The sequence below is a fragment of the Malus domestica genome, chromosome 06 (assembly GCF_042453785.1).
Source record: "Malus domestica chromosome 06, GDT2T_hap1".
Taxonomy (NCBI): Eukaryota; Viridiplantae; Streptophyta; class Magnoliopsida; order Rosales; family Rosaceae; genus Malus; species Malus domestica.
Genome location: NC_091666.1, coordinates 31,945,375 through 31,970,017, shown reverse-complemented (window position 1 = coordinate 31,970,017; position 24,643 = coordinate 31,945,375). Strand labels below are relative to the sequence as shown.

Genomic DNA, 24,643 nt, shown 5'->3' with positions numbered 1-24,643 from the left:
CTCATAAATAAGCTTGCAACAATACTTGGTGCAGTTTGAATCACCAATTCCAATCTTGATCCAATCTACCAATTCTTCTACTTCAGCTTTTTTTTTTTTTTTTTTTTTTTTTTTTTTTTTTTTTCCACATGGGCATCTCGCGTGAGTGAGCCTCCTTAGAGAGGAGAAATATTTCAATGTATCTTATACAAGATGTAGTGACGGAATCAAGATTTCATGTGTGGGAGGGCCTCTACATATGTATGATAATTTGAACTCAAAACATGAGAGATTTGAGTAATTGCATAAAAATCAGAAGATCCTAAATTTAGTAGAGAGAATTAAAAAAAACAGTGTATAAACCCAGAAACCTGAATATGAGGTAAAGATATATAAGCAAGAAATTTAAAATATAATTTAAAGCCCAAGAAAAGTTGATAGAATAAGGAGGGGAAGTGAAGAATGCACCACAATAAGAGAGATGGAGAGAAAAATGAGGTCTGACCTGGAACCAAAAAAATGTTTGGATTTAGAACACACTTGAATTTTAGAGAATTAGATTAATATGCAGCAACATCATTTGTTATAGTAGCAAGAAGAAAAAAAGGCAGGATGGGCTAGGGACCATTCTGATCCCTTAGCGGCTCCACCACTGACAATATGTGTCATAATAAAATACAGTGCAAGTTGATAAAAGTGGTATCTGAGTTTTTTTCACCGTAAATCATTTTAGTCATTCTGTAAAAAATTTGTCAATCTCCTCATTCACGTGACTATATAACAATAATATTGACATATTTTTCACAAAATGATCAAAATGAGCTACGGTGGACAAACTCAGGAACCACTTTTATCGATTTTTATTAGTGACCAAAGTAAGAAGTTATACCAATCTCAAAGACCATGTAGATTAAAAAGTCGAACTGGATGGAATTTTCACATTATTTAACAAGGCTCAAATCAAATCGAACCAAAGCGTTCAATATTGGTTTTGATTCGTTTTGTTTCCATAGTGATTTTTTGTTAAAATTATGCAGAAAACCCTGAGAAGAACCCACAGGGCAGTTAGGGCACACTTGATGTAGACCAAGTTTCATTGATTCCAAATTGATAAAGACAAGATAATACAATCCCATGCAAGCTTCCAATCTTGCTCATTTGTTTTAAGCATTTTGGTTCGCATTTTTATTACTCTTCCAATCCTGCTCAAATCAATGTTTACTGCTCACTTTTTTAAGAGTGTAACTAGTAAATAACGATCAGTCATGAAATTTAAACTTAAAACATTAACAAACAAAACGAAAACTGGATATTGCTAAGAACAAATGACATGTATACAATCAGATAGAATCCAGAGTCTCTGGATTCTTCTCCTTAATCAAAGGATCTTTACCTCATTATTTACCCAAATGCCATTTAAACCAGAACTAATTAACAAAGACCTTTGGAACGGCTTTAAGAAAACTTAGAAGTACATTTGATTCTTTGAATATATTTAACAACACAAAAAACCTTAAAAACTCTTTTACCATCTAAAAACGCTTAAAAACGGTAGTGCTTTCAAAATAACAATTTCCAGCCAACCCTAAGTGTTTTTTGGAGTGAAAAAAGCAGGTGAGAAATAAGATAATGACATATGTTTAGTTGCATATCAATTTTTTAATGAGTTTGGAACACAGAGTAATTATGTCATTATACAAGTGTCAAAAATTTATTTTCAAATGTCCCCTTACTTTTATAATTACGTATATGACATGTTTTTTGCACATTGAAAAATCTCTCGATCATGCTGTTGACCCTAAAAACTACCAAACCTACGTGGAGCGCATGCCGAGTAACTAATGAGCTAACTACGTCATTCGGTTATATGCGGGCGTGCCAACTCATCGACCGAGCTCGGCCGGAGAGTGCACTGCTGACTTCTGAATCTCGCGACTGTGGCCGAGGAAGGAACACGCTTCGGCCTTTGGGTTCTAGAGCCTGAAGACAAGACTACTAGTTATGCGAATTTCACAAATTGTCGACGCCGGATTCGGCCACAGTGATTATATTCGTAAGAGTATAAGCACGCCGAATTGACACCAGAGTATAGGAGCACATATATTCAAAACAGATATATGTCTTGATGGTAAACGTGGTTCGGCCGTCAGAATGCCGAACTCTAAAGCCTACTTGTGAGTATCCAATCATAAAACAACTTAGCATTCAATGTGCCGAGCCCTAGTAAACTGTAACACCTCATTTCGCCGAGAATGCTAATGAAATGATCTCTGCCAATAAGGATTCGAAAACCCTTCTTGACCAAGACTTGGATAGATAACCAGTCGGCCTCGACGCAATGCTGTTTATCCAAACTGAAGGTGCTCCACGGTCGGATGATTCTACGACAACAATGTTGTTTATCCAAACTGAAGATGTTCGCCAGTTGCCTTCACAGTGATGTTTATCCAAACTGAAGATGTGTTGGCGAAAAGGAAACAAAAAAATCTCAAGGTTATTGAGAGGTTTCGCATAGAGTGAGGGTTTGCACAGGGCAGTTTGTGTGTTGAATTGGAGAGGGCCTTTCCCGTTGCATAACGCCTCTGTATTTATAAGGATGTATCTTTTGCTTGGCATGGCCGGATAATTTTGTAAAGTTCCACTACAACTCTAATTCGTGGAATTAAAATTGATCCACATCAGAAACCAAGGCATATTCTTTAAACTGAGCTGTGGGATTTGTTCCAAGACTTTTCAAACCTAATAAAAGTCCATCTAGGCTTATCACATCACATTTCTAGCCCACCTAGGCTTCTCTTCATCAACAACCCATTAGTAGCCATGCTTTATCAAAACACCATAGAAAACGGCCTAGCCTACTTAGGTTCCTTATGTCATCATTATCCAAGACCATGATTTTCCCTTATCCCATTTGTTTATACCATACTTAGGGCCTCCGTATTTAGGCCTCGTATAAATACTTGGGGGACTCAAATGTAATTATGTAATAAAAGAAGGGGCAAATATGTAATTAGGGGAGGATCATTTTTTCTATAAAAGGGCATCCTCACCCTCACAAACCCTAGATCTCTCCTATCTAGAGCAAAGCTCTCACACTCTCTCCCTCACAAATACTCTTAGAGAAATACAATCAGTGTGGACGTAGCCCAAACCTTGGGGTGAATTACGATACATCTTGTGTTATTTACATTTCTTGCAGATTCACGGCCGGATTTACGTTGTTCCAAAACCTCCAGTTTTGTGCATCAACATTTGGCGCCGTCTGTGGGAATCGATATGAAAAGTTGTGTCGGTTCTCTATCAATTTTTCACCTCCACCGTGAATCTGCAAAAACCTAGCAACCTTGTTTTCTAAATCAATCTGCAACACTCTTTCAACTCCCCCACCCAATAACAACAACAGAAAAAGCTAAAAACCGCAATATTGCGATTCCTCTCTCTCTCTTCTTTCTCTGTCTGAAACACACAAACCAATGGAAGTATCAGTGGCTACTATTGGTGCTGTTTTGGTAGGGATAACAGTAATAATAATTGTAGGGGCATGGAGGTTGCTGAGCTGGTTGTGGCTGAGGACAAAAAAAAATGAAGGAGAAGAGCGACGACGGCGGAAGCGGAAGAGGGTATGTGAGGGCGGATTAGATAGATCTGAAGAGCTTGGACGAGCAGCTGCAGCGGCACCTCAGCAAGGTATGGACGATAGAGAAAAACAAGAAGTGATCTTCCTCTGCCAGTCTCTTCAGACGTGGATTGCATTTGCGTCCTCAGATTTCAGTCATTGATCGAATCGGATCTGTGAAATGCTTGCTCATTGATCTCTCATCTTAGTCCGATCTGCGGCCTTCCAAAGATGATGATCTTTAGCCCTGTAACTGTTAGCCAGGCTTCGTTCTTGCTTGGAGTTATTCCGATAATATCAACTTGGATTTATGCCGAGTATTTGGAGTACAAGAAGAATTCACTTTCTTCCAAATTGTGAGTTGAACAATGGTTATTCTTTAGCTTTCTCTCTCTCTCTCTCTCTCACTGCATCTCTGTTCCTCAGTTACTTTTCACCTTCTTCTTCCCTCCGACTCCTTCTCTCTCACTTCCCCAAACACAACAGCAGCAATATCAATTGCATCTCCTTCACACTTTAAATCCACAAATCAAACCCAAAAGCCTCAACCTTCTATTTAATTGCTCATTCAACGAATAGGGGACAACCAAATTTGGGAAAATTGAAGAATAAATCCCTTTTGAGCTGTCAAATTGTTGAATATAAACGTCTCCCATGAAACCCTGTCAGATTGGAGAATTGGCATTCCTATCTGGATTTTGTTGAGATGCAAGGGGATTTTGATTCGGCTGTAAAACTTTACGAGAGATGCTTGATTCCCCGTGCTAATTACCCCGAGTTTTGGATGCGTTATGTGGATTTCATGGAAATTAATGGAGGAAGAGAGATTGCAAACTATGCTCTTGACCGAGCAACCCAAATTTTTCTAAAGCTTCCTCAATGTCCTTTTCAAAGACTCAGTTTCGCCCTTTTCTCCTTCTTGGGTTTGCCCGTGGAGTTTAAACATGAAGTGCCCAGTAGCGATCTTCCCGTTGGCCAGCCTCTGACCTACACACAGAGAAACCTCTACTTCATTTTCCTCGAGGTCTCTCAGATTCGAGATTTGTGGAATTGGGAATTAGGGATTTGAATTTATAATGCGATGCTCTCCAGCTTCTGCTTTCCTTGCATTTCTGCTCTGCGTTTTGAGTGCGGAGGCATCGGTCCACAAGTACGCCGCTGAGAGATTCACCACCAAAGGTAGCGCCTTGGTCATCCATGGCGGCAGCGAGGGAATCTTTCACCCCCTGACCATGCCTACGCCCACGTCAGCAGGCTGACCCACCTTGACCAGAGCCCACGTCAGTAGCTCTCTATTCTTCGAGTACAGCTTCACCTCCACCACAACCGAACGGCCATCGCAGCTCTCCACCTCTGCATGTCCTCCGCCACAGCCTTTTTGCACCATTTTCAAGCAGTGCAATGTCCGTTTGCCCAAACGGGGTCGCTTTGTTTTTCTCGTGGTGTGGAAGGTCTTTGTGTGAATTGGGGAACGATGGCAACCCACAAGTTGCCGCCGGACATGATGGTTTAGATGCTAAAGGACAATAGGATTCAGAAGGTGAAGTTTTTCGATGCAGAGGAGTCGACCATGAGTGCCTTGGCTGGCAGTGGTTTTGAGGTCATGATTGCTCAGACCGACACCATCACCCCCGACAACAAAATCCCAGTTCATCGGTGTCGAGATCTGCCGCATCGTCTCCGATGCTGCTGGAGCTGACAGCCCTAACTGACGCGTCTGCTTCTACGTCTCACCTTAAGAGCGGGCGCTCTCCACACTGCGCAGGATCTCGAGATCTTCCAAGTGCATGAGCAGATTCTCATCCCTCTCCAACTTGTTTAAAGTGCACCGTTGTCGCAAAACACAACCAAAAGTTTGATAAAATGACTCAAAGAGTCGAAGCCTAGTGCTTCGGTGCTAGTTGTAGAAGATGGTGCTGGTGTAAAAGATGCATGTGGCCGTTGGTCCTACGGCTGTTGTGGCCGTCGTCACCCCAGAGATGATAGTCGTCTCCAATTACGGCGAGTACCGCGTTGTACTTTGGCGTGAAGAATGATGCCGTTCGAGTGGGCCACGGAGAAGGCCCAGATTTGGGACACCGACGGCCAGGAAAGCCATAGGAAAACAGAGAACTTGAGTGCCATCTGCACTCTACAAAGTAAAAGCAAAAGCTAAAAGAGAAAGATTATACTTTTTCTTTTGTCGATGGATGCATGTTCCTATTTTTTAAATTCCAGAGAAAAGCAAATGGGCGATGTCGGAAAGGCTGTCCAAAGCAGCTGTCATTTTAGAGAAAAGAGAAAGCAAAAAAGAAAGCAAAAGCAAAGAATAAACACCTCACCAGAATGATGTAATTTATTTTATCTTTCGGAGACATCTGTATAAACTCCATCAGAGGATTAAAAAAAAAAAAAGGCAAGCCCAAAATAAATAGGCTACAATATCATGTGGAGGGCGAATGCCCATATGCCCAAAAGAGCTAGGCCCTCTATTATCACCAACCAGGTGATCAAAAGTACACCCAGTACTCCAAAATTATTCGGCAACCTGCCACTATTACCACCAACCAGGTGATGAAATGTACAACCCGTACTCTAATATCATTTGGCAACTAGCCATTCATGCCACCAACCAGGTGATGAAATGTACAACCTGTACTCTCCTTCATGCCACCAACCAGGTGATCAAAAGTACGCCCAGTACTCCAAATTATACATGAGCATTACTCATGTCATTCATACATAAACATTCATGAGCATCACTCATGACAATCATACATAAACATTCATGACTATCATTCATGTCAACATTCATGAGCATTGTTGATGCACAAAACCGGAGGTCTTGGAACAACTTAAATCTGGCCGGGAATCTAAATGTAAATAACACAAGATGTATCGTGGTTCACCCCAAGGTTTGGGCTACGTCCACACTGATTGTATTTCTTTGTGAGTATTTGTGAGGGAGAAAGTGTGAGAGCTCTGCTCTAGATAGGAGAGACTTAGGGTTTGTGAGGGTGAGAATGCCCTTTTATAGAATAAGGGCTCATCCCCTAATTACATATTTGCCCATTCTTTTATTACATAATTATATTTGAGTCCCCTGAGTATTTATACGAGGCCTAAATATGGAGGCCCTAAGTATGGTATAAACACTAGTCCCCCAAGTCTTCAATCAAGATAGTCTTTTGGCTGGAGACTTGAAATTCAGCCCATATGTGGGCCGAAGTAACTAGATGTTGTCTTGAACTGATGTTCGCTGCGAGACGGTTGCTCAGCAGGCAGCGATGTTCTCTAATGATGGTGAGGGAGTCCTTTTTATAGAATAAGGGATCGCTCCTCAATACATAAGTGATGAGCTAGAGTTGATGCTTGCAGCGAGGCGGTTGCTCAGTAGGCAGCGATGCTCTCTAATGGTGATGAGGGAGTCCCTTTTATAGAATAAAGGCTTGCTCCTTAATACATAAGTGATAGGTTATGAGTGATGCTAGCGGCGAGGCGGTTGCTCAGCTGGCGGCGTTGCTCTTTAATGAAGGTGAGTGAGTCCCTTTTATAGAATAAGGGTTCGCTCTTCAATACATAAGTGATGGGTTAAAGTTGATGCTCGCGGCGAGGTGGTTGCTCAGCTGGCAGCGATGCTCTCTAATGATGGTGAGGGAGTCCCTTTTATAGAATAAGGGCTCGCTCCTCAATACATGAATCATGGGTGATCTCTTAATGAAAGTGAGGGGTCCCTTTTATAGAATAATGACTCGCTCCTCAATACATAAATAATGGGCTAAGTCCCCCAAATATTTTTCATAAAGCCTAGTTGAGGCCCAATATATGGTACATAATGTAGTCCCTTAAGTCTTCGGTCAATAGAGTTTGTTGGCTGGAGACTTCAAATTGAATCCATTTATGGGCCAAAGTGGCGGTTGTTCAGAGGCGATATTTGTATACCCTGCACTGAAGCTTTGTAGGTGAAGCTTTGCAAGTGAAGCTTTGAAGCTAGAGCTCTGTAAATGAAGCTTTCGAATCTGGAGGTCTGTAAATGAACCTTTTGAAGCTAGAGCTCTGTAAATGAAGCTTTTGAAGCTGTTTGACATGAGTGATGCTCATGAATGTTTATGTGGATTGATATGAGTGATGTTCATGGATGTTTGTCATGAATGATGCTCATGAATGTTGACATGAATGATGGTCATGAATGTTTATGTATGATTGTCATGAGTGATGCTCATAAATGTTTATGTATGAATGACACGAGTAATGCTCATGTATAATTTGGAGTACTGGGCGTACTTTTGATCAAATGCTCATGTTTACGTAATTACTTTTGTATAATTTTCAAGCATTGCAATGTCTGTTTGCCCAAACGGGGTCGTTTTTTTTTTCTCGTGGTGTGGAAGGTCTTGGTGTGAATTGGGGAACAATGGCAATCCACAAGTTGGCGACGGAGATGGTGGTTCAGATGCTAAAGGACAGTGGGATTCAGAAGGTGAAGTTTTTCGATGCAGAGGAGTCGACCATGAATGTCTTGGCTGGCAGTGGTCTTAAGGTCATGATTGCTCAGACCGACACCATCACCCCCGACAACAAAATCCCAGTTCACCGGTGCTGAGATCCACTGCATCGTCTCCGATGCCGCTGGAGCTGACAGCCCCAACTGACGTGTCTGCTTCTACGTCTTACCTTAAGAGCGGACGCGCTCCACGCTGCGCAGGATCCCGGGATCTTCCAAGTGCAGGAGCAGATTCTCTTCCCTCTCCAGCTTGTTTAAAGTGCACCGTCGTCGTAAAACACAACCAAAAGTTCAATAAATTGACTCAAAGAGTCGAAGCCTAGTGCTACGGTGCTGGTTGTGGAAGATGGTGTTGGTGTAAAAGATGCACGTGGCCGTCGATCCTACGGCTATTGTGGCCGTTGTTACCCCGGAGAAGATAGTCGTCTCCAATTGCGGTGAGTACCGCGCTGTACTTTGGCCTGAAGAATGGCGTCGTTCGAGTGGGCCACGGAGAAGGCCTAGATTTGGGACACCGACGGCTAGGAAAACCATGGGGAAACAGAGAACTTGAGTGCCATCTGCACTCTGCAGAGTAAAAGCAAAAGCTAAAAGAGAAAGATTATACTTTTGCTTTTGTCGACGGATGCATGTTCCTATCTTTTAAAATCCAGAGAAAGGCAAATGGGCGATGTTAGAAAGGCTGTCCAAAGCAGCTGTCATTTTAGAGAAAAGAGAAAGCAAAAGCAAGGAATAAACACCCCACCAGAATGATGTAATTTATTTTATCTTTCGGAGACATCTGTATAAACCCAATCAGACGGTAATATGTACAAACCCCATCAGAGGATAAAAAAAAAAAGGCAAGCCCAAAATAAATGGGCTGCAATGTCATATGGATGGCGAATGCCCATATGCCCAAAAGAGTTAGGCCCTCGATTATCACCAATCAGGTGACCCTCTATTATCACCAACCAGGTGATCAAAATTACACCAGTACTCCAAAATTATTCAGCAACCTGCTGCTATTACCACCAACCAGGTGATGAAATGTACAACCTGTACTCTAATATCATTTGGCAACTAGTCATTCATGCCACAACCAACTAATGAAATGTACAACCCGTACTCTAATATTACCCGTATTCTCCTTTATGCCACCAACCAGATGATCAAAAGTACGTCCAGTACTTCAAATTATACATGAGCATTACTCATGTCATTCATACATAAACATTTATGAGCATCACTCATAACAATCATACATAAACATTCATGACCATCATTCATGTCAACATTCATGAGCATCACTCATATTAACATTCATGAGCATCACTCATGACAAACATCCATGAGCATCACTCATGCCAATCAACATAAACATTCATGAGCATCACTCATGTCAAACAGCTTCAAAAGCTTAATTTACAGAGCTCTAGCTTCAAAAGCTTCATTTACAGTGCTCCAACTTCGAAAGCTTCATTTACAGAGCTCTAACTTCAAAGCTTCACTTGCAAAGCTTCACCTACAAAGCTTCAGTGCAGGGTATACAAATACCGCCTCCGAACAATCGCCACTTCGGCCCATACATGGATTCAATTTGAAGTCTCCAGCCAATAGACTCTATTGACCGAAGACTTGGGGGACTACATTATGTACCATATATTGGGCCTCAACTAGGTTTTATGAAAAATACTTGAGGGACTTAGCCAATTATTTATGTATTGAGGAGCGAGCCCTTATTCTATAAAAGGGACTCTCTCACTTTCATTAAGAGATCACCCATGATTCATGTATTGAGGAACGAGCCTTTATTCTATAAAATGGACTCCCTCACCATCATTAGAAAGCATCGCTGCCAGCTGAGCAACCGCCTCGCCGCCAGCTAAGTAACTGCCTTGCCGCGAGCATCAACTCTAGCCCATCACTTATGTATTGAGGAGCGAGCCCTTATTCTATGAAAGGGACTCCCTCACCTTCATTAGAGAGCAACGCCGCCAGCTGAGCAACCGCCTCGCTGCAAGCATCACTCATAACTCATCACTTATGTATTGAGGAGCAATCCCTTATTCTATAAAAGGGACTCCCTCACCACCATTAGAGAGCATCGCCGCCTACTGAGCAACGCCTCGCTGTAAGCATCAACTCTAGCCCATCACTTATATTTTGAGAAACGAACCCTTATTCTATAAAAGGGACTCCCTCACCATCATTAGAGAACATCGCCGCCTGCTAAGCAACCGTCTTGCCGCGAGCATCAGTTCAAGACAACATCTAGTTACTTTGGCCCACACATGGACTGAATTTCAAGTCTCCAACCAAAAGACTCTTTTGACTGAAGACTGGGGGACTAGTGTTTATACCATACTTAGGGCCTCCGTATTTAGGCATCGTATAAATAATCGGGGGACTCAAATGTAATTATGTAATAAAGGAATGAGCAATTATGTAATTAGGGGAAGGGCTCTTATTCTATAAAAGGGCCTCATTACCCTCACAAACCCTAGGTCTCTTTTATCTAAAGCAAAGCTCTCACACTCTCTCCCTCACAAATAATCTTAGAAAAATTCAATCAGTGTGGACGTAACCCAAGCCTTGGGGTGAACCACGATACATCTTGTGTTATTTACATTTCTTGCAGATTCACGGCCGGATTTACGTTGTTCCAAGACCTCCGGTTTTGTACATCAACACCATTATTCCACATGGCAACCATAAAATGCTCCCTTATTGTTTGTCTCATCACTGCAAACTCGTATGCAGTCATAGATGTAATTATTATCTTCCATCACCTTACCTTTTACCAAAAATATAATCATTATCTTCCTTCACATTTATATCCGTGCATGAAATCTCCATTATCTTATTAGTCCTTGAACTTGATCATCTTCCTGCCATACTCGGACTCTATTCAAGATCTTTCCACGAAATTGCAGCATTATTAAACCGCACCGCATTGATCAAATCATCACGACTTTATTATCCAACTGTGCTCTAGATAATTCCATATATTATTAGGAAATAATTATTATGATAAAATCATAATATTATTTCTCAATAATAATTGAAAATCATTTCAACAACTTTGTCGTCCAACTGTTTAAAATTTTGCTCATCCAACGATCTTGATTACTCGGACCGATAGTGTAATTTTGGGTCCAAACACATGCATAATAAAATAAAAAAGACTTAAATAAATAATGTGGGCATAACCAAGTCAACGTGGCGTTATCTCAATCACTCCTAGCCAAATTTGTCATAGGCCGTACTCCTCATTCTTGTTAGGGCATCTTTTTTAATTAATTTTTATTTTAATATTTACATTTTGACCCATATTTTTTTTAGAAAATTTTAACGAAAAGCTTTCAGTACTATTCACTTTAACGAAAAACCACATTTTTACACTAAAAAGTCAATTCTGATACTATTCATTTTACCTTTTATTTTATCCTTATCATTAAAACTCAAAGTTTTCAAACCATTTTAATTAGTTTTTTTTTTATTGGTTTTTAAATTCTTGGTCATCACTCCAACTCACATAGATTCACATTTCCCATTCACATTAACTAATATAATGATTAAGGATTAAGATTAGGGTTAGTGGACTTAAACACGAGTTTTGTCTCATGTTATTTGTAAGCAAACTTCTTTGGGCTCTTAAGACGGTTGCCGTTTCAACCAACCAACCAACAGTATCAAGACCAAGAGGTTCAAGACGGCTTTTATACTCTGTATCCAGCACACTCATGTTCCTCCAAACGTTTCAAACATAACCACTCACAATGCTCTAATTGTTTGGTTTCGGTTTTGGCCCTGTGAAGCTGAAGCTATATTCATTTTGTTTGCAAATGGTTTAAAACTGAACCAAAATCGTTTGATACCGTACTGAACTAAAATCACATGGTTTAGTTCCATTTCGATTATAACTTCAAAATCGTGCTGAACCAAATGTAAAAACTTTCGGTTTTGGTTTCATTTTGGCTATCTGAAACTGAAGCTATATTCATTTTGTTTACAAATGGTTTGAAGCCAAACCAAAACCGTTTGAAACCCAACCAAAACCATTTGAAACCCAACTAAACCAAAATCAAATAGTTTGGTTCCAAGTCCGTTTTAGCTTCAAAACCGAACTGCAAAATCTCTCTGTTTTGATTTCGATTTCACTCAAAACAATACTGAACTAAACCTTGTCCACCGAAACCAAACTATTTGGTTTTTCCGACTACAGTTCGGTTTCAAACCAAAACCATCCAAAACGGCAAAAATCGACAGTCATGTGTTGTTCAGTTTGGTTCGTGTTTCGGTTTAGGTTTTTGGATTCAAGTGCCCACCCCTTTATTTAACGGGAGCATTTTTGCTCGCTACCCTAGTTATCATCGTTAGATAAATTTGAATTTTGAGATTCGTGTAGTGGATAAGCACAAATCTCAATATTCAAACTCATCTAACGGTGATAAATAGGTTGATGAACATACACCATGGTGAGCAAAAATGCACTCTTATTTAATTAACACTATGTTTGGATGAAGAAATTTAAGATTATTAAGGAATTTTAAAATGACGGGATTTTATTTTCTAGAATTTATGAATTTTCTTATTTGGTTAACCTAAAAGGACAATGGAATTGATTACGGAATTTGTTATTTTTAAACTCTCAATCATGAAAATTGGGAAATGACACCTATTTACATGGAATTAAAACTTGAGAATTGGAGGTCCCAAATTTTCACAAGGAAATTCTAAATTTCTATGTTTATGAATCCAAACAAAAGAATTGGTGCATGTCAATTTATAAATTCTGACTTTTACTCAAATTTCAAGTTTATTTCTCTCATCCAAACATAGTGTAATGAATTCAAGACAGGTGTGCTGAAATGGTGACAACTCGACTCCCTCACTTAAATCCAGCTGGATAGAATGGGATGCCATTGCGCGCACAGATAGAACGGGCCACAGAGGATCCGGAACGAAGAAGCAGAAAAGCACGTAGTAAAAAAGCGCTTCTGGCGAAAAGCCGCGGAGAGGACGTAGTGCAATGTGGTCCGCGAGTGAAATGAAGCGATACAGAAACGAACACGAAGCATGCAGGACTCGCACGCACACTCACACTCTCACCCGTTTGGCTTCTCTATAAGCGCTTCCGCTTCCCCCGAAGCTTTCAAAGCCTCGGTCTTCTCAAAGCTTCCAACTTTCAAGCTTCTTTCCGCGGATTCTTGGAATCGGCTTCCTTCATGTCCAGCGAGGCCGAGCCGTCGCCGTCCGGGTTCGGCACCGACGTGCCTAGCGACGTCGAGGACTACATTTCGGTGAGTGTGCGTTTTTTTTTTTGTTAGTTTTGTTTGGCCTGTTTGGTTGCTGAGAAAATGTTGGAAAATTAGGAGAATTTAAGTATTGTTGTTGGAATTATGTTTATATTTCTGATGGAAACGTGATTTCTGTTGATAATTTGATCGATAGAACAAGAACATGTGGGCAAAATGATTTCTTTCAATAATTTAAAGCTGTAGGATTGGAGGAAACAAGAAAGTTTTAGTTGAAATCTGCTTGGTAGATGTAATTTGGGAACTTAGTTTGTAGTGTTTGGCTGCTGCGAAGATTTTACGGAAAAACAAGCTGATTATTTAGTTGGCTTATTTTCTTTCCTTTGTATCCTCAATTGAATAAAGTATCATGTCAAATTCACATTCTTTTATATAGCTGGTGCATTTGATTGGTTGCTCGTTTTTTTTCGATCTATTGAGCTTAATTTAAACTGTGGAACATTAGCCATGTTAAAGTTTTTGTATATCGGAGTGTTAGAACTTGAACTAAAGCCTGTGTATGTGACTTCTTCACGGCTTATAGCTGCTTCATTCGGTGCAGTATTTGTAACAAAATAAAGAATAAAATGCAATCTATTTTGAGCTCGAACGATTAATAAAGTTTTCTGATTTGGCTTGGTGGAGTTCCTAATTTATGTAACTCAAGTCAAGGATATATGAGATCGAGTCTCGTTGTCATTGTGTTTACTAGTTTTACTGCTATAAATTTGTCCGAAACCAATTCAAGTGTTAAGTTTTGTTAAGCGAGAAAACATTTTTCCGTTGACACTTGAAGACCGTGCATGTGAATCTGATGCTATGGTAATGTCTGGAATGCAGGCGAATGCAGGAGAGCCCTCATTGCCCTGGGACATATTTGGTCACGTTTTTGACATTGTGAAGAATGGAAATCAGGCATTTCGAGAGAATCGCTTTGAGGAGGTTATATTTTAGCATCAATCACTGTGTGCATATTATCTTCTTTTGCGAGCTTCTAAATTTTAAACTCCACAGGATATCTTTTTTAAGTGTTCTTAATTTGCTGCAGCTATCCTAGGAAACCTTGTCTTTGGAGTTACCTTGTAGGTGTTGCCTAACTATTTGAGTTGTAAGGACCATTATGAGGGATGACTGTAATTTTCTTCCATTGTATTTGTGGATTTCCTTAAGTGACCAAGGCTTTTAGAAACCTTAGTTTTATTGGAAATGGTGATTGTGATCAGGTAGATGTTGTTGATATGAGATTCTTAGAGGAGTATAAGAGAAGTAGAGAGCCAGTGTTTATTGATTATATTCCTTAAGAGGTAATTATATGCTGTACGAGTTTTGACAAAAGAAGACACGGTGTTTCAATTTTCATCAGTGCCATTCTTCCATCAACAACTGAAGGGACATGTAACATTTGGTTTTTAAACCTTTTTGTTTTGGGGGTTTCCTTCTTGCCGTGTTTAGTGTTAAGGGTCACCAAGGGTTGTCAGTTTGGGAAGGTTTATTATAGTAATATTATCGTGGTTGTCGTTATTATCATCAGATTCCTTTATACTATGTTGCCACTATTGCCATGCTTATTTCTTTAGGAAATTAAATATGTTACATCAAGTGATAAATTTTTCTTGATGACTGGAATGATTATTAGCACTTTATCATTCTGCTTAATATTTTGTGTAATTTCATGAGTTTTAAGTTTTTGGCTGAAATATTTTCGGTTAGCTGCTCTGAATCTTGTTTATTCATTGCTGATGAGTAAGTTCATTTCATCAGGCAATTAATTGTTACTCCAGAGCCAATAACATTAAACCATGTGATCCAATTATTCTTGCCAACCGATGTGCTGCTTATATCAGGTTACTTTTATCAATTATATTCTTTAACCTTAATTTTTATTCCATTCACTGTCTAGGCTGTGCTCTTCTCAAGCATCTTCGAGATGAATTTTGACCTAATTTTGTACACTATTTGTAATATGTTTTGTTAAACTTATTTCAAGCAGGATCAGTAAATTCCTTAAACGCTTACTGGCATCAGCTTCTGAATATAGAGCACGGACTGGATTGGATCCCACAACACTTGCTGAAGTATGTCTTATTGGCTCACTGCTTACGTTTTAGGAAACCAGAGTCTTTTTCAACCAGATAGCCGTTGGTATCATTCTAAAGAACTTCTAAAAAATTCTTCAGCTTGCGTTAAAGGATGCAGAGAAGCTAATCGACCTTCGAAGTAATACAGAAAAGGCGTACATATTAAAGGCCGAAGCTCTCATTTTGGTGAGGACATGTTGCTATTTGTTTTTACCTTTATTCTTTTAGGACGAGGTGCCCGGGGGTCTATTACTTGTAAATTGGTCAGGCTATGTGGCCCCTTTTCATAATTTTTATCATATTGAAATATTGAATATGAGGTTACAACCATTTATTATTATTTTTATCTGCAATGACTATTTCCCCCCTGCACCTTTTTACTTGTGATTGATTGTCCATCAGTTTAAAGTATGCATTCATTTGAATTGGCAGCTGGAGAAATATGAAATGGCCCGTGATGTTATTCTTTCGGGTCTTCAGGTTAATCCTTTTAGGTAAATATAATGCTTTTCATTTGTCTGATTACTAAATAAATGGATATAACCATATGTTATTCAATACCCACTGGCTGTTCAAGATTCTGTTTGTGAATTTCTAATTTGTTTTTATGTGGTATTCTGTAGCAATTATCTTCAGGAATCTTTCCAGAATTTAGAGAGAATACAATCTAATTTCACAGGGATGAGAAGCCATAGAAAAGCAGAACGCAGTGATGACTTTGATTGCACACTATGCTTAAAATTACTATACAAACCTGTCACAACTCCTTGTGGGCATTCCTTTTGTCGTTCATGCCTATTTCAGTCAATGGATCGAGGTGAGTGTTTTGCTGGTATTATTCTATTTAATTGCACTTGTATATATCTTCTTTTCCCTTATTCTGTCTCTGCCTTTTGTTAATTATCTTAGGTAACAAATGTCCTTTGTGCCGCACAGTTCTTTTCATTAGTCCTAGAACGTGTGCAATCAGGTAAAGTGCTGATTTATAATATTTGAATGAGTTGTATCATTTGACATCGGAATTATTGCTTTATGGTTTTTTCTACCCATGTTTTTTTTTATTGGGGAATGGCACATCTAGACAATGGTTCATGGTTTTACCTTGTATAATATTGAGACTGGCATTGTGCCTAATACAGGGCATAACAATTAGTAAATTTATGGTTCTACATTGTCCAATAAACGAAAAAAATAATTCAAGTACTGTGAAATTAATAATGTCAATCTGTATTTAGGAAATCATTGTTGGAGCAGTTCAAATTGTTACGTTCATCATGGAATGTTTTATTTTCATTTTTGCCAGTGTTACACTCAATGACATTATACAAAAGAACTTCCCAGAAGAATTTGCCGAAAGGAAGTTAGAAAATGACCAAATGACAAACTTTGGTGTTGATTTGATGCCACTCTTTGTAATGGATGTTGTCCTCCCATTCCAGAAGTTTCCGCTGCACATTTTTGAACCACGGTATAGACTTATGGTAAGTTGCTTAGCATTTATACTTTCCACCTATGACATTAATAAAATATTGAGACTTGGATTGACATTTTATGCAAAAGAACTATTTGACAAACTTATCTGGCAAAGTTTTTGTCTATCGACTTGGTACATTTGTATGGTCCATGTGTTTTGTTTTGAATAATTATAGAATTTATTTTTAACTTGTTACTGAAAAACAACAGGTAAGGAGGATAATGGAAGGCAATCGTCGGATGGGAATGGTAGATTATTGTCACTGGTCCTTTTCTTTCCCTTTTAACTTTTTTTTACGTATATAAAGTTTGGCGCAGAAGTATAACTTTCGCTGATTGTGGCTTTCTTGTATTTTATAGGTTATCATTGATTCATCAACAGGTTCAATAGCTGAATTTGCTTGCGAAGTGGAAATTACCGAGTACGTCTTTCATCATCCTTCTTTCCTTCTTAATTTTATAGTATGCAGAATGTCATTTGTAAACTCCACCATGAATGCTGCCTCTTAATACTTCTATTTTATAGATTTTTTCTTATAATTATTTTACTAATTACTATCTATGTAGGTGTGAGCCACTTCCGGATGGTCGTTTTTATTTAGAGGTTAGATACTAGTGCCGTTTTACTTAAACTGTACTGTCTTTTGTGATTTTCTTTTTTCAAAGAACCAATCATATATTTATGATAATAAAATTTCATGCAGATTGAAAGTCGGCGAAGGTTTCGCATAATTCGATCTCGGGACCAAGATGGGTGAGTTGTCTTATGAGTTGTCTAGCTATTCATTCAATCTCCAGTAACTGTTCTTGGCATCTTGCTCAGTATTTTTGTCTTTTTAATGTCCTCTTCAGGTACCGTGTTGCAGAGATTGAATGGGTACAAGACACTCCACCAGAAGGGTGTGAAGCGAGAGAAGAAGTAAGTTTGTGATAATTTGGTTTCCGGAAATGGGAAGATAGAGATAATTTCGTCTCTTGTTTTCCTGTCATTTTGGTTATGCATATTGGTTTAACTTCTGTATCCGTACAGTTGCAGGAATTGGCAAGTAATGCAGCAGAGTATGCTCGATCATGGATAGCGCGGGGTAAAAGGGCAGCACGTCAAGGTAAAACGCTCAGGGATGACGTCTAGTCTCTATTGAAGCCATGAAAGTTTTTAGTATACATGTGATGCATGCCAGTGCACATGAAAATGGTTTCTGCCCCTCTTTCTATTTGCAGATCGAAGACGACTTGAGAGACTTCTCGGTGTGGAAGCAATGATGCCTTCACTACAAGATCCTGAACGCTTCAGCTTTTGGGTAATCTTATAAATTTGGGAACTTTAACGAAAAGCTCCCGGTACTGTTTACTTTAACAAAAACCACATTTTTACACTAAAAGTCAATCATGGTACTATTCACTTTACCCTTTATTTTGTCATTTTCGTTAAAACTCAAAGTTTTCAAGTCCTTTTCATTAGTTTTCCATATAATTTTCTGTTCATCAACAGTTAGTATATTGAGCACACAATCACGTTATCAACGGCATTAATGTATGATTTGATGCAGCTTGCTTCCTTATCAAACCGGCCTCCTCATGAAAGGTTGGATCTTCTAAGCTTGCAAGATACAAAAGAGGTATTTTACTTTTCTCCCATCTGCATTAGCGATTTCATGGACACGTAAGGCCTAGCGATGAATTTTACTTCTCAACAAAGAACAGACACATCCTCTTTGAGATCTCTTTTCGAATAAGTTCATACATCAACGCCATGACGTATGAATTACAAAGCTGCGAAGCTCTGGTGTTTGTGTCGTTAGACGGTTTCTTATCCATTTTTCGGTCTGCAGAGAATACACCGGGGACTGTTACATCTTCGAGCGGAAGAGCGGGGTTGTCAAGTGCAATGACGAAAGCTGTAAGTGGGTTTAGTTCATATTCTTAATTGAATACAGTTTACAGATTAAATTGTTATACAAGCAAAATTACATACTCTGAAAATTCAACATTCTTTGATCCACAAAATGTTGGTGGATCATTTGTTTATTTGTTGTAACTTTGGGTTTGACCCCAATTAATAATACCATAAATAAAATAAAATTTCCGTTTTTATTTTTTTTATTGTGCAACTTTGTTCTTCTCTTAATTCTTGAATTCATAAATTTTAATTTCTTTCTTATTAATTTTTCTTAAATAGTCCGGACTACTTCGTAGTACGGAAATTAATGATCAACATTGAATTAGGAAAGGTATTTTAGCCAAAATGATCTATAAGATTGCCACTCCTTACTTTGTCTTTGAGGTTTGAAATCGATAGAAATTAAATAAGGAGTAAAATGATAAAAATGCTCTCAATTTAATAAACAATGAGCAAAATAAATTGACAAAATTTGAGGGTTGTTATTTTGGTTTTATTTAACGAAGATTTTTTAAGGAATGACCAAATTGATTGGCAGTGGACAAGCTCAAAGATCATTTCTATCGATTTTAAATTTCAGGATAAAAATAAAGAGTTTTGACAATCCCAAATATTAATTAGCTAAAAACCCAATTAGAAAAGGTTATTTATTCTAACTTATTAATCTAATGAATACAAAGTCAGACGAATCCTATTTTATTGTACGAAGTTGAAGAGTTGACTTTAAATTAGATCCAAAGCAAACATTGGCCTACATTTTAATTTGTTGTCCATCTCTGTCGTCATGCCATTGGTTTGTGCCTCTTTGACAATCCCAAATACGCTGACTTCTTCCATCTCTGTCGTCATGCTATTGGTTTGTTCCAGGGCGCTCAACCATGGAGGCAATCTATCTCTTACGAAGATTGATGGAAAGATATAGAGATGGGAAAAAGGATTTACACATGGTCTTTATAGATTTGGAAAAAGCGTATGATAGGGTCCAAAGAGACATTCTTTGGAGGATTTTAGAGAAGAAAGGAGTACGAGTAGCATATATCCAAGCTATAAAGGATATGTATGAAGGAGCAAAGACTGCCGTAAGAACTCATGAAGGACAAACCGAAAGCTTTCCCATAACTGTAGGATTACATCAAGGCTCATCCTTAAGTCCTTACCTTTTTGCGTTGGTAATGGATGAGTTAACAGGACATATTCAAGATGATATTCCTTGGTGTATGCTTTTCGCAGACGATATAGTGTTGATAGATGAAACTCAGGAAGGGGTAAATGCAAAGCTTAACCTTTGGAGAGAAGTGTTGGAATCTAAAGGTCTTCGCCTAAGCCGATCAAAGACAGAATATATGGAGTGCAAGTTCAGTGCAAATGGAGGCCAAAACGAGTTAGGGGTGAGGATTGGAGATCAAGAAATACCAAAGAGCGACCGTTTTCGTTACCTAGGATCTATCTTGCAAAAGAACGGAGAATTAGATGGAGATCTCAACCATAGAATACAAGCTGGATGGATGAAGTGGAAGAGTGCATCCGGCGTGTTGTGTGACCGCCGTATGCCACTGAAGCTCAAGGGAAAATTTTATAAGACGGCAATAAGGCCAGCGATGCTGTATGGCACAGAATGTTGGGCGGTGAAGCATCAACACATACACAAAATGGGTGTAGCGGAGATGAGGATGCTTCGTTGGATGTGTGGGCACACGAGAAAGGATAAGATTAAGAATGAGGATATCCGGGGTAAAGTAGGAGTAGCCGAAATTGAAGGCAAGATGAGAGAAAATCGGTTACGGTGGTTTGGACATGTGCAACGAAGGCCTACTGACGCTCCGATTAGAAGATGCGACTATGGGACAGAGGTTCAGGGCCGAAGGGGTAGAGGAAGACCTAGGAAAACTTTGGAAGAGACTCTAAGAAAAGACTTAGAGTACTTGGATCTAACGAAGGACATGACACAGGACCGAGCACAATGGCGTTCTAAGATTCATATAGCCGATCCCACTCAGTGACTTGGATTTTCCAAGTCTCCAATCGAGAAGTTTTCCTCACTCGGGAAATTAAGGGAACACTACCCCAACCTACATGCTCCACTCAGAAAGCTTCAACATACAAGCTTCAACAAAAGAAAATTCAAAGAACTTAGCGAAGAAGGTTTTGGTGTATTTAACACAATACGTTGAAATGAAGGAAAACTTATTTATTGATATCCCCGATAAGCTACAAATGTGTACATATACATGAGTCAAAATAAACAAACAAGAGGGAGCCTTCACAAGGGTTGCTTAGGAGAAGTCTCAGCAGTCGGTAGAGCCCCAGAAAGAGAAGGCACCGGAGGGGGATCATTCGGAACCTCAGTACTGGACAGAACCCTAGAAGGAGGAGGCATCAGAGGTTGATTATTTGGAGCTTCATTACGCGGTACAGCCCCAGAAGACGAAGGCAATAAATGCCTTTGGAACAAACCCACAAATCTCTGATGATCAAGTAAAACCTGACCATCAGTTTCCTTCATCTGGTCAAGCTTCCTCTTCATGTTTGTAGCATAGTCATGTGCGAGCCGGTGCAACTGTTTATTCTCATGCTTGAGCCCTCTAATCTCCTGTTTGAGACTCATCACCTCAGCCGCCAATGATTCAACTTGGCGGGTTCGAGCAAATAGGCGTTGGGCCATATTAGACACAGAACCTGCACACTGAACACTGAGAGCCAGCGAATCCTTAACAGCTAACTCATCAGACCGTTTGGAAAGTAGTCTGTTATCTTTGGGAGTGAGAAGGTTCCTGGCCACCACCGCAGCAGTCATATCATTCTTCATCACGGAATCCCCAACGGTAAGAGGACCAGTAGGGGAGACGAAGGATGGGCGCCATATGTTGTCTGGAGAAGGCGGGGCTGCCTCTTCAACAAGGTTCAAGTCAAAACGACGGTCGGAGGGGCCAGACATTTTCAAAGGTGTTGAAGAGAGAAGAGGTTGGACAAATCAAGATCTTAGAAGTGCAAGAATGGAGCTTCTACTGGTGGAGATTCAAGTGTGCTTTGGAACTTAATGCCAGCCCCTATAAAAATCTGCACTCGACGGATCTTCAGAAATCGAAGAGGCGCCTGCTCAGAAATCGAAGAGGCGTTTGCTTTCTCAAAAGCTGGGCTGCTTAGAGACCACGAGGGTTGATCTCAGAAATCGAAAAGGCGTTTGCTTTCTAAAAAATTAGGCTGCTCAAAGACCACGAAGGCCGATCTCAGAAATCGAAGAGGCGCTCGCTTTCTCAAAAGCTGGGCTCTTCAGAGACCACGAGGGCCGATCTCAGAAATCGAAGAGGCACCTACTTTTCCAGCCTTGTCAGCACCTGTCACACGCACACTCAGCTTTGCGGAAATTATGGGCATTCTGTCGAAGACTTCTGAGGAAGTAGAAAACACATGAACCTTACTGTTCAATCACCCACTTCCCACACGCAACACTAGCTCATGGGTACCACAGATAACTTTGCCAAAGTTCTTTGCCAAAATTGAGCACGTAAAGCTTGCAGCTCCCACTACATCGCTCTGACCAAGAAAGGTAAAAGAATAGCAAAGAAACAGCACTAACAAAGTTTAGACCCATAAATTTTAAAGGTCTAGCTACCATATTATTACCCACAAGGGTAAAGGAACAGTACCACTGCTGGATAATTGGAAAGTCCCTGTGTGTCAACCTCTGTGCTTCGTGGCAAGGTAGACTAGTAAACATGCCCAACCTTTACTCACACTCGAGAAAACACTACCAATAAGATTGCTTGCTCCAAAATCGAAGAGGCACCGTCCTCCGAATCTCGAGAGCCAGACTCCCAACATGACTACTTTCTCAAAAATCGAAGAGAGGGTAAAGGAACAGTACCATTGCTGGATAATTGGAAAATCCCTGTGTGTCAACCTCTGTGCTTCGTGGCAAGGTAGACTAGCAAACATGCCCAACCTTTACTCACATTCGAGAAAACACTCCCAACAAGATTGCTTGCTCCAAAATCGAAGAGGCACCGCCCTCCGAATCTCGAGAGCCAGACTCCCAACATGATTACTTTCTCAAAAATCGAAGTGACACTGCTCCCCGAATCTCGAGAGCCAGACCCCCATCATGATTGCTTTCTTAAAAATCGAAGATGCATCGTTCTCCGAATCAATCGAAGAGACGCTCGCTTTCTCAAAAGCTGAGCTGCTCAGAGACCACGAGGGCCGATCTCAGAAATCGAAGAGGCACATACTTTTCTAGCCTTGTCAGCACCTGTCACACGCACACTCAGCTTTGCGGAAATTATGGGCATTCTGTCGAAGACTTCTCGAGAGCACAGACCACTTTTTCAAAGTGCTCTGACAGAGTTAAAACATGTGAAGCTGGCAGCTCCCACTACCGTGCTATGACCAAGCAGGGTAAAGGAATAGCATTACTACTTGTTGTTAGGGAGACTCCTATATATGTCGACCTCCATCCCCAACGGACAGGCAGACCTGCAAAAATGTTCAACCCTTCCTCATATTTGAGAGGGCACTCCCAACGAAGCCTTTCGAAATATTCAGCTTTCTTTCCCCCCGATAATACCTTTGCAAACAAGCTATACTAGAGCAAGAATATCTCATATCATCAGGGTTAAAAGCAAGAGTATCCCATATCATGCTTTTTCCCTGTCTTTTCCTTTGGCCTTGTTGTTCCCTGCAAGACAAGGAGAAAGAGAGCAATCAGTCAGCACTTGGAATCAAGCTTCCAGCCAGGAACTGACTGCCTGGAACCCCTTACCTGATTACTTACCTGGCATTGCTCTCGAGTACTCATCTTCAACATCTTATGTTTCCAGGGAAGATACCGCATCTGCTTGAGGAACAGATAGGGCAAGTGCGAAGGATACAAGGAAGCATGTGGAGACAAGCGTAACAGCACACGTGCCGATACATCCATTACTCTGTCAAAAGCAAAAGTATCCCATATCAGCAGGGTCGAACGTACTATAGATTTGATGGACTTGTTTTGACCCTCAAATTCTTCAGTCGGCTCTGGAGGAAACCAGAAAACCCTCCAGCTCAGTTCAAGAATAAGCCTGTGGAAAGTTACTTCTTCAAAAGCAAAAGTATCCCATATCATCTCTTCTCATCTTTCTTCTCTTTATCCTTCATGCTGCTGCAAGATGGGGAGAAGGTGAACAATCAGCCGGAGCTCTGATTGCTTACCTTGTCTGTCACCTCTTTCAGCAGATCCCCTAGCTCGGCGACTTGGGAGACTCCTACTACATGGTTTGTATCGCGCTTGACCAAGCCTGAAACTACAAGTAAGCTTCAAGTGAAATTGATACATTACCTTGTGCATCTCCACCAGTTAAAGATACCACCCCTGGATGGAGGAAGAGTACTTCCAGAGAAGATGCCACATCTACCTATGAGACAGATAAGGCAAGTCAAGACGATACCACACTCCGATACTTAGAAGTTTCGTGATTACGAGATCATTCTCTCACAATATTTCCTAATGTCATTTGTACTAAATCATTCACTTGTACTCACTAAAGGAGAGCTTGAACCTATGTACTTGTGTAAACCCTTCACAATTAATGAGAACTCTTCTATTCCGTGGACGTAGCCAATCTGGGTGAACCACGTACATCTTGTGTTTGCTTTCCTATCTCTATTCATTTATATATTTATCCACACTAATGACCGGAGCAATCTAGCGAAGATCACAAAAAGCGACCGTTTTTGCTGCCTAGGATCTATCTTGCAAGAGAACGGAGAATTAGATGGAGATCTCAACCATAGAATACGACCTGGACGGATGAAGTGTAAGAGTGCATCCGGCGTGTTATGTGACCGTCGTAGGCCACT

The 24,643-nt window shown here is 40.1% G+C and overlaps 1 protein-coding gene across 1 annotated transcript; it reads left to right on the top strand.

The window, feature by feature from the left end:
- Positions 1-13,062: 13,062 nt before the first annotated feature.
- Positions 13,063-19,002, top strand: LOC103428311 (uncharacterized). Its single transcript, XM_008366416.4, has 18 exons — positions 13,063-13,363; positions 14,198-14,299; positions 15,119-15,201; positions 15,348-15,432; positions 15,535-15,621; positions 15,868-15,929; positions 16,059-16,252; positions 16,345-16,405; positions 16,739-16,916; positions 17,119-17,157; positions 17,269-17,330; positions 17,476-17,512; positions 17,613-17,662; positions 17,761-17,827; positions 17,939-18,014; positions 18,130-18,209; positions 18,459-18,527; positions 18,741-19,002. The coding sequence occupies exons 1-18, from the start codon at positions 13,289-13,291 to the stop codon at positions 18,798-18,800; spliced, it is 1,467 nt and encodes a 488-aa protein (XP_008364638.1). The 5' UTR covers positions 13,063-13,288; the 3' UTR covers positions 18,801-19,002.
- The last annotated feature ends 5,641 nt before the right edge of the window (positions 19,003-24,643 follow it).